Raw genomic sequence first — 13,449 nt, 5'->3', positions numbered from 1 at the left:
AAAAACAAAAACAAAAACAAAAAAAAACCAAAGACTCTCTAAAAGTCCTCTCCCTGTAACTTAATGAATACATTTTAGTCCATGCCTTCTCTGCTTAGGGACTCACTCACTCTAAACTGCTCACTCCCAGTTTTAAAATAACACTGTGGCTGCCCTAGTGAAGTTGTGGGTAATTTTTTTAACATTTCCAGGAACAACTTTCAAGTAGAGTAGTGTTATAACTTCACTTGATCAGAGTCTAGGAGCAGCCTCTTAAAAGTAAGAAGAAACTTCAGAAATCTCCACCTTTCACGGCCCACTGTTAAGCCAGGCCATGTTGTCCTAAAGAGCCTCATCTTATATCTCAGATATGTATGTTTGATTAACTTAAATGTAGTGATATTTCCTGATTATTCAGTTTCATTGTTACGATTGTAGAAGGTTTTTTAGTTCATAGTTGTATGAGTTTTCCTATGGCTATTTTTCAAAATAAGGTACCATCAAAACCCAACATCTGAAAATAAAATTATAAGATTTTATAGATTTATAAAATTTACTATGACATAAGAATTAGTGGTTTTAGCAATTATTCAGGCTTTTCAAAAATGTTCATGGACCTTTATTGACTTGTTTATTAGAATGTTTCTTTGAATGTTGTCTGAACTAAAATTTCTGTTTAAGGGTATCTCAAGCTTAGTTCATATTTTGCTTTTATTTTGATTATTTTTCTTTTAAATTATCAGTACATTTTTAGATATGTTAAATAAATAACGGAAAGTTTTTATCTTGTACCTAAATAAATATTAAATAAACAGTAAATTGGAGGATTGCACTTATTTAAAAACTAGAACCTTTCAGCAAAATTTAGAATACTGACTCATTTCATAAAATGGCAAACGACTCTGAAGTATTCAGGAATGGAGCGACTGTTTCAGGAGCTTTATTCTACTGCATTCTCCAGAGATGGACCTCTGGAAATTATTGATTCTGAAAAAGTGTGCTTTACGTGTTTATTGTCTGTAGTCTCTTCTGAGTGTTTTGATTTCAGCTGCTTATATAATCTGTGTTAACAAACAAGATGTGTGAGTGATTATTGAAGGCTGGCAAACAACATTTGTTCCTTTCTCAGATTGTCCAACATCATGTACCTTTAAAGTCAGCAAGTCAGCTCTTTAATTTCTTGTTGAAAGTACCTGCCTTAACCTCTGCGTCTGAAAATTAAGAGGATGTGGGAGGCAGAGAGAACCTCATCAATTTGCCCAGTTGCCTCAAATGATTTAGTAAGAGAAGAGAATTTAAAAGCTTTTTATTAAAAAGCAAATATCTTATAGTCTTTTATTTCCTAAAGTCAGAAAACTCAGTTTAACATCTAATTTACAATTCTCTCTCTTCTTTTTCATTCACCTGTGCAGTTTTTGCACAATCCATGTCATTTTCGCTGTATTACTAACTCCTGGCGAGATAAAACAAAATTAGATTTTTTAAATAGAGCATCCTATGTGTCAGCCTAGATCAGTCATTTAGAACTTTGGAACGGGAGTTCAACATGACAGGTCAGCAAAACTAATTTGTTCTGGATTTTAGGTGACTCCTAGGAACCTGAGCTTCTTTACCTAAAAGGAAATGCGCGTCTGCCGAGGCACCAGGGCCAGTGCGTGGGGGGTCTTGGCATGACTCTAACGGGTTAGACTCCACAGTGTGGGGAGAGCCACAGTGAAGCAGGCACAGGAGGTAGTTGAAGGAAAGTGAGGACACCGCAGCACTGGACCTCACAATCTCGAGGTGAAAACCTTCTCCAGGAGAAGCCCCTCATATCTCTGGTCTCATTCCTCACTTTAGAGGGAATGTAATTTATGCATAAGTAGCTAATGCATAAGATATTTGTAGAAAGTGGATAGATTCAAAATAGCAGAGTGGATTCAAAGTGGTCAGAAAAGAAAGAATGAAGTTACGAGAATCTTACCCTTCAAAATATTTTGATGTCAACAACGACAACAGAAGAGTAGAATTTAAAGGCCAGGCTCAGCCATCAAGGCATTGTGTTTACAGTCTCATGTGGACTTCCAGAGACCTCGGTGTGGAGAAAAGGTCTGGCTGGCCCTGCAGAAGTCCTCTAATCAGAGTGGGCCCACGGCTACGCTGAAGTGTGACTTTGGGCCTCCCTTTCTGTGTCATCTTCTCCAGATCTCACATCATGATGGCACATGTCTTTTCATCTGGGCACCAGTACTTCTCATCTGAATCCCTCAGAATCTAGCACCTGCTCCTACAGTTCCTCATTCTGATCTTTCTTCCCTCTCCCCACTCCCTCCCTGCCTTGTGAATAAAGCAGTTTCCTTTCCCGGGCTCCAGTCAAAATTTACCTATACTGACTTGTTCCTTCTGGTCCTTCCTGTGTGTTAGCTGTTCTCCTTTTCTGTGCCAAGGTGTGACTAGCTAGTAACTGTGTCCTCTGTCAATGGCACCTTATTAAACAATTACTGAAAATATAATGCTACTACCTAATGGTGATAAATCTAAAATTTCTGGTGGAAGATAGGGGTGGGCTAGCAACTCCTTGGGGTGAGAAGAGTAGGAATTAATTCCTGTGTCCTTTAAATTGTACTTGCTAAATGGCTTCTCTTGGCTCGGCTTTACTTCTAGAAATACCTAACAGAGAGGAGTGACTCAGGGTGGCCCTCTTGTGGGGGACAGGCATTCCCAAGGCCCTTTTCTGGAATGAGAGGAGCCCTAGAATTGTCCGTGTATTATTTAGACTTTGTTGTCTTCATTAGCAACATCTCCCAAATCAGGAATCTGGAAATAATGTAATGAGATGCTAAAAACAAATTTGAAAACAAGCAAGATCTGTCTCTAGTTTTAAATATCCCACATTTCTAAAATGTTTTACTGTTTTGTTTCTTCAGAATACAGACCAGCATTTAAAAAGAGCAGATAGCTTGAAACTGTTTCTTTTGAATATTTCTGTCATCTGGAAGTGCCTGTACATAAGCCCCATGACAGATCTGCTTGGCTGAAAAGTCTGTTGACATGTCACCAGCCCTCAGAATAGAGGAGAGAGCCAGCATCCCATGATTCTAGGGGGAAAACATCCAGCACTGGGAAAATAGCACATTAGCTGAAACACGACAATCTAAATATGTAACTTCCATGGATGATAAATAGTCTGTGTGTGACTCTTATAATTTTATAACCCAAAACAGATTCTTGTAAGTATCAAAATTTTATTTCTTTTACTAACACAGAGTCCAAACTCTGTCACTGTAGGACTCAAATAACACAGGGCCAAATTTGACAGAATCAGTTGTGCAACTTTATAAAAATTAAGAAACCTGTGCCATACCACTGGATAGTCTGATTCAGAAAGTCTGCGGGAAAATTCCAGTTTTGGTAATTTTTAAAATAATTCTCTGAGTGATTGCAGTGTACAGCCAGGGCTGGGAGTAACACTACGCTGTCTCCTTGAAGGAATGTTGTGGGGACTACAGGTGAGGCTCTCCACACTTGTTTGTAAGTTTACTTCAAGGTGGTGAGCCACTCAGGACGTGGGCAGTCACGCTGCAGGTCACACTTCAGAAATCTTCAGTCGACTGAGCTTGTTGAGGACAAGGACCTGTCTTATTCTTCCTCCAGTCCTCAGGCTCTAACACTACACCTGGCATAGACTTGATGCTCATAAATATTTGTTAAATGGAATGTTCATTGGAGTGCCCAAGATCTCTCCCTAGGAATGGAAGAAAGTTTAAGATTCAAGAGAGTTCTATTAACCAACTGAGATCAGATACCGTAAAACTGCAAAGGGCAGATGTTATTCTAGAAGGAAGGATTATTTAAAATACGTCGTCTGTAGTAGCCTCTAAACTTTAATATGTGTAAGAATGAGTTCAGTTTTTCATAGTCATCTCTTTCCACTTTTTTCCATATCCTTTCCAATGAAAATAGAAATACAATACCCCTTTACTGGTAAATATGTTAAAGAGTAAAGGAAGAAGGGACTGAAAAGCTATACAAGCAAGAAGTCAGAAGCTTCCCAGTCTTATGCACAGCCAGTGTTGTCATAGCATAAAGAGATTAAATAGATAATTGCTTTGTGACGCTTCAACATCTTCCTTCCAACAGAATAGTATAAATTAAATGTATACTGACATACTAAAGGCAAAGTTGATGTATTTGTCCCAACCAATCAAATCAATCAACCAATTGATTTTTTTCAACACTAAGTTAAAATCATTTCATCTTCATATTTTGACCCAGAATTTATATAGCCGGGGATCAAGCCTCTTTAGATAAATAGTCATCAAGATAAATATTCTGCTATATGACTCCTATTTTATACTTGGAAGATGGAGTGTCATCTCTCTCATTTGAACTTGGAAGAAAATTGAATTTAAAATTTGACAAAGCCAGAAATCAGCCTCTCATGACCAAAACTCTTATCCCTGTGTTCTATTCCCTTCCCTTAAACTCCTTGGAATTTTGAACGTCAAGGCACACCACCTCAGATGGAAATGAGAAGACCTGGATCCTATTCCTGGCATTGCTAGTAAGTGGCTTTGTGACCTTGAGCAAATGACTTAACATCAGAGCCTCTTTCCTTAGTTGTAAAATGAGAAGGTTGGCTAGATGATTTCAGAGGTTCTTTCCGGCTCTAAAATCCTGTAAGTCTGGAAGCACCTGCTAGTGACATTTGTGTGCTCAGTAGTCATCTTTCATCTTTTCCAAAATGTTTTAGTTTGTGGCTTAGTATCATTATTCATATAGACCTTTTCACATCCTTTCCAGGATTTTGTTTCTTGACAGTAGCCACTGTTTCTACATTTACTTTACATAAAGTATTACTATGTACATTATTTTTGCATATTTGTTATTCGTTGAAATAGGATTAGTATGTCATCAACTATGATTGATTTTTCCAAATTCTCTCCAATACATAGAGCAATAATTTGGGTCAATTTCATATTTGAAGGTTTAAATATTTAAATAGTTTAAAAGTAGTCTGGATTACACAACAAATTTCATTTTTTCCATAAGGTTTGCAGCCATTCTGACACCTGATTGCAAATGGCAAGGATTTCAAGATGTCTGAACGTCACTGGAGGGCTGAGTACACGAGTATCAGTCTTTTAAGTCCATTCATTTTATGTACATAACAGTAGGAACTTTTCTTAAAACAAAAGCTTTTAGTGGAAAGGTTCAAAAATGCCTGCACAGAATATTTATTGCCTTTGTATCCTATCATCTAATTGTGTGACTTTACCTCTTTTGGGTATGAAATACAGCATGGAAATTTTAGCTAATATATATTTTAAAATATTCGACAGAGAGGGTTGGTAAATACTAGAATAAGTGGTAGACTTGGAGTGAAATTCTTGTCAAAATCTTTCCCTAATTTTTGATTCTATATATGATTTAAGGTCAGCTTTACTATGACGAGAAGCAGATGAAGCATCTGCAGTAAATAATTACTGGGACATCCATGAAAAAGGGCATTGAAATAGGTACTACTGACTGATAGTATAGAGAGAGTATAGTTCAGCATAATTTCTCCTGTAACTTAGCCACATATTATCTGAAGTTCTGATAGGATCTAGAAACAGTCTTAATTTTACAAAGGACGTATGGAAATTAAGAGGTCAGAGTGGAAGAGAAGGTAGGGGGACACTATTCTTAGACAATTCTGTATAGATGCTTTGAGGCAGACCCCGCATCCCGACCCCAGGATCTTCCTCTTGTCCTCATAAGGATGGAGATAGAAATGTGCTATTTCTTGTGTGCCTGGTGCTCATACTCTTACAACTTCATGAAGTAAATTAAATTATCCCTTTAAAGAAGTAACGGAAACCCAAAATTCACATAGATAAGTCGTGGCAGTGGGCTTGAAATCAAGATCTCTGTGACAAAATTCCAGGGTCGCAAGTTAGAGAAACCGGTTCCAATCCTGCCTCCTCTGCTTGGGCGCGTTTCTAGGAACTTCAGCAAACTGCATTACCTCTCTGAGCTGTGGTTTTATCAGTAAGACTAGGTTAATAATATTTGCAGACGCAGTTGCTATGAGAGTGAACCACGATAAAGATGTATTCGAAGTAGTCAGAGCCTTGCAGAGAGCCGTCGCTCTATGAGTGGTCACTGTGACTACTAGAACTGTTGCTGTTATTGATTTTGAGATTATGATGCCAAGTTTGCAAGGCATAGAGTATGATTTCATTCACTTGTCCTACGTGTGCTAAAGTCCTACTATGAACAGGTTACTATTATTAAATTTGTTAGCCCCCCGTGAAATATTTAACTGAAAGCAGACAAAAATAATGTGAAAGTGAGTATGTAATGCTTTAACCACCACACAGAGGTAGTTCTTCAGACTTGACGATAAGGCCTTATTGTTTAAACTTTTATCTAGATTATTTGCTGAATTAGACACAAATTGCTCTAGACAATTTCTTCACCTCAATTAAACCAAACATGAGCAGATGCATATGTGTACAAGTTCATACACAACCTGGAAATGTTGCTGGGGAGGATATCCAGGGCAGATCGATTTGGTCATGCCTTAGGGAGCCTCTCCATACACTTGGGCTGCAGCACACTTCAGCTGAAAAAAAGCATGTGAGTACCTCATGGTTTTTTTTCCTCCCTTAGTAAGTATCATCCTTTCCCATCGGCCGGATTTTTTCTAGCAGAAAGACATGACTATCCCTGTAGATATAAGCAGCAAACTGTCATAGAGCTAGGAGGTGGGTGTTTGTATATGTCCCATTTCGACTTTATTTAAAGATAAAAGTTTTTAAATCTTTTTGAAGCCATATATATCTTTTGAGATCATATGTCTATAATATTGCTGCATATGTTCTTCTGGCACCTCCAGACAGCAGTTTCTAAAGGCACTGAAAAGTGCATTCTGACTCTGGCTGAGAAGGGAAAAGAGAGATGCATGCAAAGAGATAATTCTTTCCTATAAAAAAGGACTTTACTTTTCCAAATAGAGGAAATCTAAAATTGGCCATTGTCTTCGTGTGATATTAACACCAGCTCTTTTGGCAAGTTTGAAAATACTCAGCTCCATTATAAAAGCTAAAAATGTCCTGGACCTGGAGTTGTTTACCCAGAGTATGAGCTGCTCTAAAGTTACAGGGTTCTGGTTGGAAGAGGTGGCTGGAAGGCCGCCTCCAAGTGACTGACGTCACAGTAGTCTCAGCTGCCGCTGTGAAACTGAACTGAACAGCTTTTTGATTTGTAAAAGTGGTGAAGGTTTCAAAAGGACTTGTCAGTACCGCTCTGTTGAATGGTCGGGCTTATTTTGCATTCCCTTTTCTTGCAAAGAAGCAAGATTCACTGAGCTGAGTCTTTTCTCTTTAAAACAACTAGCTATCCTTCCATTGCTAGATTGACCAGTGGTCGAACATCCATAGGCTTTCTCCCCGGAGCAAAAAGGTATGTTTCTTTCTGGCAGTTTGAATGCAAGTGACTAACTGTGGCAAAATATAGTGTGGCTGCTGCAGACGTGTTTTAAACTGTGGATACTGTTTAAGAGGAGGGTGATTTCAACATCTGCCTGTTTCAGTGTCTGTGTCTGGGCTTAAAATCAGTGGGGCGGGGTGTGTAATGGATTTCACTGACTCCCAGGGAAAAGAGGGTTCAGCTGCTGTGAGTGGATTTCTCAACTCTAGACAGACAGTGCCATCCGCTCTCTGAGACTGTGTTTTTGAAACACAGCTTCTCAAGACTTTGAACAGCAGTTTGCCTACTGTGGGGTTTCTCTAAATATATTCACTAGAGTGCTATTTTCATTAGGATGTGGGCTTCTTAACATTTGCAAAGTAAAGTTCACAGCCCTTGAGATGGCTGATATTTGAAAATTGCAATGAAAAATAAATAAATGTAGTTTCATCCAAGATGATGGTTTGCTCGCTGCATGGTGTTTCTGTAATTTGAGTTGAAGTGCGTGCCATTCATAATGGGTTTATCTGCTGTTAGGAGGAAACCTTACCACTACATCATCTACTGTTTAAGATGGTTAATTTTAGATATTTGGTTACCCAAGCCAAAAGTTTCTTTCAAAGCTTCTATTTTATAAGTTAAGAGAAGTCAAATCGATGCACCTACATCTTGGATGTTTTCTTGTTTGACTAAATAACTGGAGAGAAAACAAGGAAGGAGAAGATAGTAAAATGAGAATGAGAAATTGATTTCTCTGCAATTACAGCAGTATGGGAACATGAAGACCATGCTGAAATAGCAAGAAATAGTAATAAAAAATATTCCCTTTTGCCCTGTAACAAAATCAAATCCTGGTTCTCTTTGGAAAGATGCATTTGCCACGAACCATAGGGGAGGAATAAGGTCTGTTAATCAGTTAAAATGATGCAGGGGATTCAGAGTAGCTTGGAGAAAGGGCTAGAGAAACTTGGAGGCAAATGGTGCCTAACTCTGCTGGGTGTAGGCATGGGAATCCTAATCCCCCAAAGTTAAGAGGAAGCAAAGCATCTCCAGGGTAATGACTCTTCTAGGAATCGTGAGAGTGACAGTCCCTACTGTGTGTGGCATTGCTACTCAGAGATGTAATCTTCTACAAAGGAAAAATCTCCAGTTATCTGAAAAGTGATATGTTTAGAGAAAGGAAATAGGAGAGCAAGAAACAAGTACTCTGAACAAAAGTCTCAGAAGAGAGAAGTAGGAAAGGAGTTAACTCCCCTAACACTGTCGTTTGTTTGGCTAGAGTCCAGTTTTCAGTGGGGGAGAGGAGGTTGAAATGGTAATGACCAAGGTGTAGTAAGAATGGAACAGCCCTCAGACAAAGAAGTGTGACCGAGGGAAATTGAGGCTAATGTGGGGAATGAAAATGAGTCATTGTGAGACTCCTGTGTTACATTCAATTCTGCTTACTAGCAGGGCCGGAAGGTTGGCAGAACTGTTTTCCTCCCATCGCCACACTTCTGCAGCCCACTCACAACTCTACAGTTCTGGCCGCTGGCCTTGGGGAGGGGGAAGTAGGTTAAAGTGGATTGTGAAATGCTAACTTAGAGTTGTTGGGTGAAGAACGTGTGCAGGACTAAGTAAGGCAGCTCACTCTATCCTTTCACATTTGCTCTAATAAATTTTTATTCTGAATGAAATTCTAGAAGAAGTGAAATGAAATGGAGAGTCAAAGGGACACGGGAAGGGGTGCAGATAGCAGAAATCCTGCTCCTCCACATAGATGCCAATATCTGTGGGTGAAAAAGAGTGACGGCTGAGAACAAAGAGAACTTTTATATTTGCCTCGGTTGAGTCGCTGAAAGTGAGTTTTTGAGTCTGCTGAACCACGTTAGCCAGTAACTTCTCCTTGTAGAACATTATGTCCCTACCAAGTTGCCTCATTAGTTGGAGTTTTTTTAAAAAAATATTTAAGGAGAATTATAACAGGCAGTTTCATATAAGATTTGTCTGTTCGAATTTTTACTAACACTTAAAAAAAATCCCTAAATATTTAACTTGCCCTTTATCCTTAACATATTTGAAAGTTAGTGAAAGCAAAGAAAAATCACTGAAAATTCATGTGAGGTCACAGAATTAGACTTGCTTTTGTCAATTTTCTAGTTAGTAAGGATCAAAATCATCAATTTTGTCCCAGAGAAAGAAAACAGAGAGAGGAACAGATGAAGGGAAGGAGGGAGGGAGAAGAAAAGAAAAAAGATGGAGGGAGAGAGGGACAGAAGGAAGAAACCAAGAAGCAGACGTTTATCCATCACTCACTATGATCCAAAACAGGGTTAGGCGCTTTTATTAAACATTCTCTCTCTTCCTCATTTAAGCCTCACGACGCCTGTATGGCCCTCACCTTATTTTTAGAGGAGAAAGCAATATATTCAGCCATATTACATTCGACATTTAGGACAAGACATAGATGCAAAGAAGGCAAAATAAATCCTCCCACAAAAATTGGCACAGATATCGCTCTATAAGAATTCACTTCCAAAGGCTTGTGTTCGATCCATAACCACTATATTTCCTGGCACTAGATATTGCTCTGGCCCTGGTTAGGGGAAGCTCTGTAGATTGGCCCTTCTCCATAGTAAGTGATGAGTTTAGTTCTTTGCAATGAAGTACAGGATTGTGTCTGCTTTGGGAACATTACCTGGATTCATGTATAGTCCTGTTACCAGGAGCAAGCCTGATTTAGAATTTTCCTGGACTATCTTCAGGTAGGTAAAAAAGAGAAGGGTCAGATGCCTTTTAACCCTGGTCTGGAAGTGTTTGAAGAAAAGTTAGAAACAGAAAGAAAAATTGGAGCCATGTGCTACATAATTGTAGGAGAAACTTTACGATGATTTCTGGACATTTCCAGTGTTTAAAGACAGCATGAAACATGGAATATCGTACTACCTCTTCCAGGTAGCTTGAAATTAGTCTGCTTCCTTTCTATAACTTCCTTGGTTAAATCTGTAACTATCTCTTGATTTCTTAAAATACTTCACTCTTCCTAAGAAGTTCCAATGTTAAGTACCCGCTAGTAAGCAAGATGGATAGTTTCAGATCACAGTTAATTATGTACAGCTTTAAAATAGTCTGCAAGTCTCTGAAAATAAGCACTGTCTACATTTCCTGTGAATAATCATGAGATGAACCAAAAAGATTACTGGGTAATCACGATCAATGACAGATTCACCAAAACAAACGAAAACCAGAATTCTGTATATTCTTTACTATCTTCATTTTGTTAGGTCTTCATTGACACATTTATTTGGGGACAACTTGTGTTTGTTACAGCAGGTACCTGGGCTCACTGGCTCACAGGTGTGGAGAGTAGCAAAAGGGAGGAAGGATGACAGGGAGGATGGAAAATGACATCAGACAGGAGCATGACTAAGTGGATAAAAGGAGACATGCCAGCATGTTTAATGGCTAAACCTGAAATTCTTTCTCTTGGCTGAATTAATCATAGCATTGTGAGTGCCAAAGAAATAGGTAAAAATGATCAAAGTATCTGTAGCAAATTGTTTGAGAGAAGAATAACAATATAGATCCCAATATTATTCGAGTGTTTTTGAAGGTGGAGCCCTGCATATAGCACTAACGTTCTTTATCCTTATTAGTCTACTGTAACTCATTGATAGAGTGCAGCTCAAAAAATATATGTTCGGCCCAGTTGACCACTCAGACATTCATGTTCAGAACAGTGTGACAAAAATAAAATTCGTCTTCAATGTTTATCTTTTATTCGGGAAATGAAATATGCAGCCGTCTTGTGTGACTACGAAACGGGGCTTGCTGCCTGGTCACATCGGCTTTATTCCACAATGCCAGCACTCAGGCAGCTATTGACTCTCGGGAACTTTGCTCTTAGTAAGCATAAGCTGCCACCTGGTAAATTAGGACATTTTGGTCATGGCCTAGAAAACTGAAGAATTAGACTTCTTATCGGCATGATTATCTTAGACGGAGATACAAACATTTTAAACGTGTTGTTCTACCCTTTAAAAAAAGTACTTGACTTTATTAATAAAAGTTTATTTTCAGTAGAAGTCAGAGCAAGGTTTTTTAAAACAAACCATAAGGAAAATTTTTAAATTTCTCATACTACTTTGCATCCCATATGTTATTCAGTCTTTATAACAACTCTGTGAATATCCCCCATTTTAATGTAAATAAACTAAATCTCAGAAGTTTTAGATGACAGAGTTACCAATCTGGTATTTTAAATTGCATCTACAGACCGTGGATACACAGACCCTAAATGCTAGAAATCTAATTATTTCAGTCACTGCTTAATGTGATCAAGGATATCCTTGCAAACCAAGCAAAATGTTTTCTTCAGTTCTCTGTATTCAGTATCCTAAATAGGTTCTCATATATAGTCTATTGGAAAAGAGAGCATGGATAAGTTTTAACATAGTTCCCTGGATAGTTTTGCTGCTTTTACACTTTAATTGATGAAGTAAAATAATGAAAATGTTTTTATGGTTGAGAAAATGTTTGGTTTCTTGTTGATACATCAATCCCAGATTGACTACCAGCTCTGGGGTCTTATTAATAGAGTTACCACATTTCGCATGAGCTTGAACTCTGAATATAACATGGAGGCTGTAGTCCAGCACTGTCTCAGGACTTTGTCACAGAAGTACATAATCTGGTTGCATCAGAACAGAAGGAATAAACCTGTTGCAGCAGAATCTACCACAGTTGTGTAGATATGACCATACAGTTGAATTTCCTACTTCCACTCTTAGATATTCATGAAAAGCTCTATCTTTAGATTAGGTGGTTAGTTAAAGGAATACTTACATTTCACATGTGCATTTACCCATCTTGTCCACTATAATTTTGCTGTCTGGTCTCAGAAAGGGGGAAAAAAACCTTTGGACAATACTTATTTTTTTGACTGGGTTAGTTTCTTCTTCTTAAGCAGATTGTTGTCATCTCTTCTTTTGAGTCCAATATTCCTATAGTTTATGTCGATGGCTCTTAACGAAATGATGAAATGTTTCCAGAAAGCACACGGATTTGGAACTCTCTCTTGTTATGTTTATATTAGGCTTTATTTTAAAGGCAAGTGAGACTGCTTCAAATAAAACAACCCCAAGCTTCCAAGAAACAGTTAAGAGAAAGCAGAGACGAGCAGAAACACGCCTTCACTAACACTCACACGGTTGCCATGGATGTTCACAAGCAGTGGGAGAACACAGAGACGAACTGGCACAAGGAAAAGATGGAATTACTGGACCAGTTTGACAACGAAAGGAAAGAATGGGAAAGTCAATGGAAGATCATGCAGAAGAAAATAGAAGAGGTACAAGTTGATTTGTTTTGAATGCATGGTAAAGTTAAAGCTCAGAATAAAAATTCTGTTTAAGTTTGTATTGGAAACCATTTCAATTTCCTTATTCCACCCAAGAGATGCATGTCTCCGTGACATTTACTAGACCAAAAATAGCATAACCTTACCCAGTGGTATCACAGGGACTATGCCTTGCTTGAAAATTAAGAACTTGAAATAACACTCTAAAGTGTATCAATTTATTATTTTCTGACTAGAGCGCCTTATCAAAAGTGAGGTATGTATTTTGCATGAGTTTTCAAATATAGGGCCCAGGATGAGGACGTAAAAAGGGCGTAATTGGTGGAACATATGTTATCAAAATTACAATTAGACGTTAAAACAGAGGTCTTTCCTAAGATGATTTATGAATAATGTCTACTAAAGGAGATTACATATCAAAAGGAGTATCATATAGCAAACAGAAAATGACAGTGGACATGATATTTATTCTGGCAGGGTGTGCCACATTTATTTGCACATTTATTAGGAAGGGCTTATGAAAAATGACATGCCACGACTCTGCTACAAATAGTTCTTGTATCCCCATTAACCATCCCTCAGTCTGCTGGGCCTGGAATATTTTCTGTAAGTATTTACATTGATGTGTATTTAATCTTGCTCCAACTGAAAATTATTTATATTTATCTTGCTTTTTTCTGATAACATCCATGGTATTG

At 38.1% G+C, this 13,449-nt stretch overlaps 1 protein-coding gene across 3 annotated transcripts in view; it reads left to right on the top strand.

The window, feature by feature from the left end:
* Positions 1 to 13,449, top strand: part of KIAA0408 (KIAA0408 ortholog) — a 32,559-nt gene that overhangs the window by 4,658 nt on the left and 14,452 nt on the right. The window contains exons 1-3 of one of the 3 annotated variants that reach the window (XM_070496168.1): positions 7,197 to 7,407; positions 9,096 to 9,253; positions 12,488 to 12,742. In XM_070496168.1, coding sequence (XP_070352269.1) covers positions 12,608 to 12,742 — 135 coding nt within the window. In that variant the 5' untranslated portion in view covers positions 7,197 to 7,407; positions 9,096 to 9,253; positions 12,488 to 12,607. Of the gene's footprint in view, positions 1 to 6,706; positions 7,408 to 9,095; positions 9,254 to 12,487; positions 12,743 to 13,449 lie in introns of those variants that run through there. The other 2 variants (XM_070496166.1, XM_070496167.1) reach the window with 2 other exon arrangements.

This window comes from Equus asinus, chromosome 24, assembly GCF_041296235.1.
Source record: "Equus asinus isolate D_3611 breed Donkey chromosome 24, EquAss-T2T_v2, whole genome shotgun sequence".
Classification (NCBI taxonomy): domain Eukaryota; kingdom Metazoa; phylum Chordata; class Mammalia; order Perissodactyla; family Equidae; genus Equus; species Equus asinus.
This window is presented reverse-complemented; position numbering and strand designations above follow the sequence as displayed.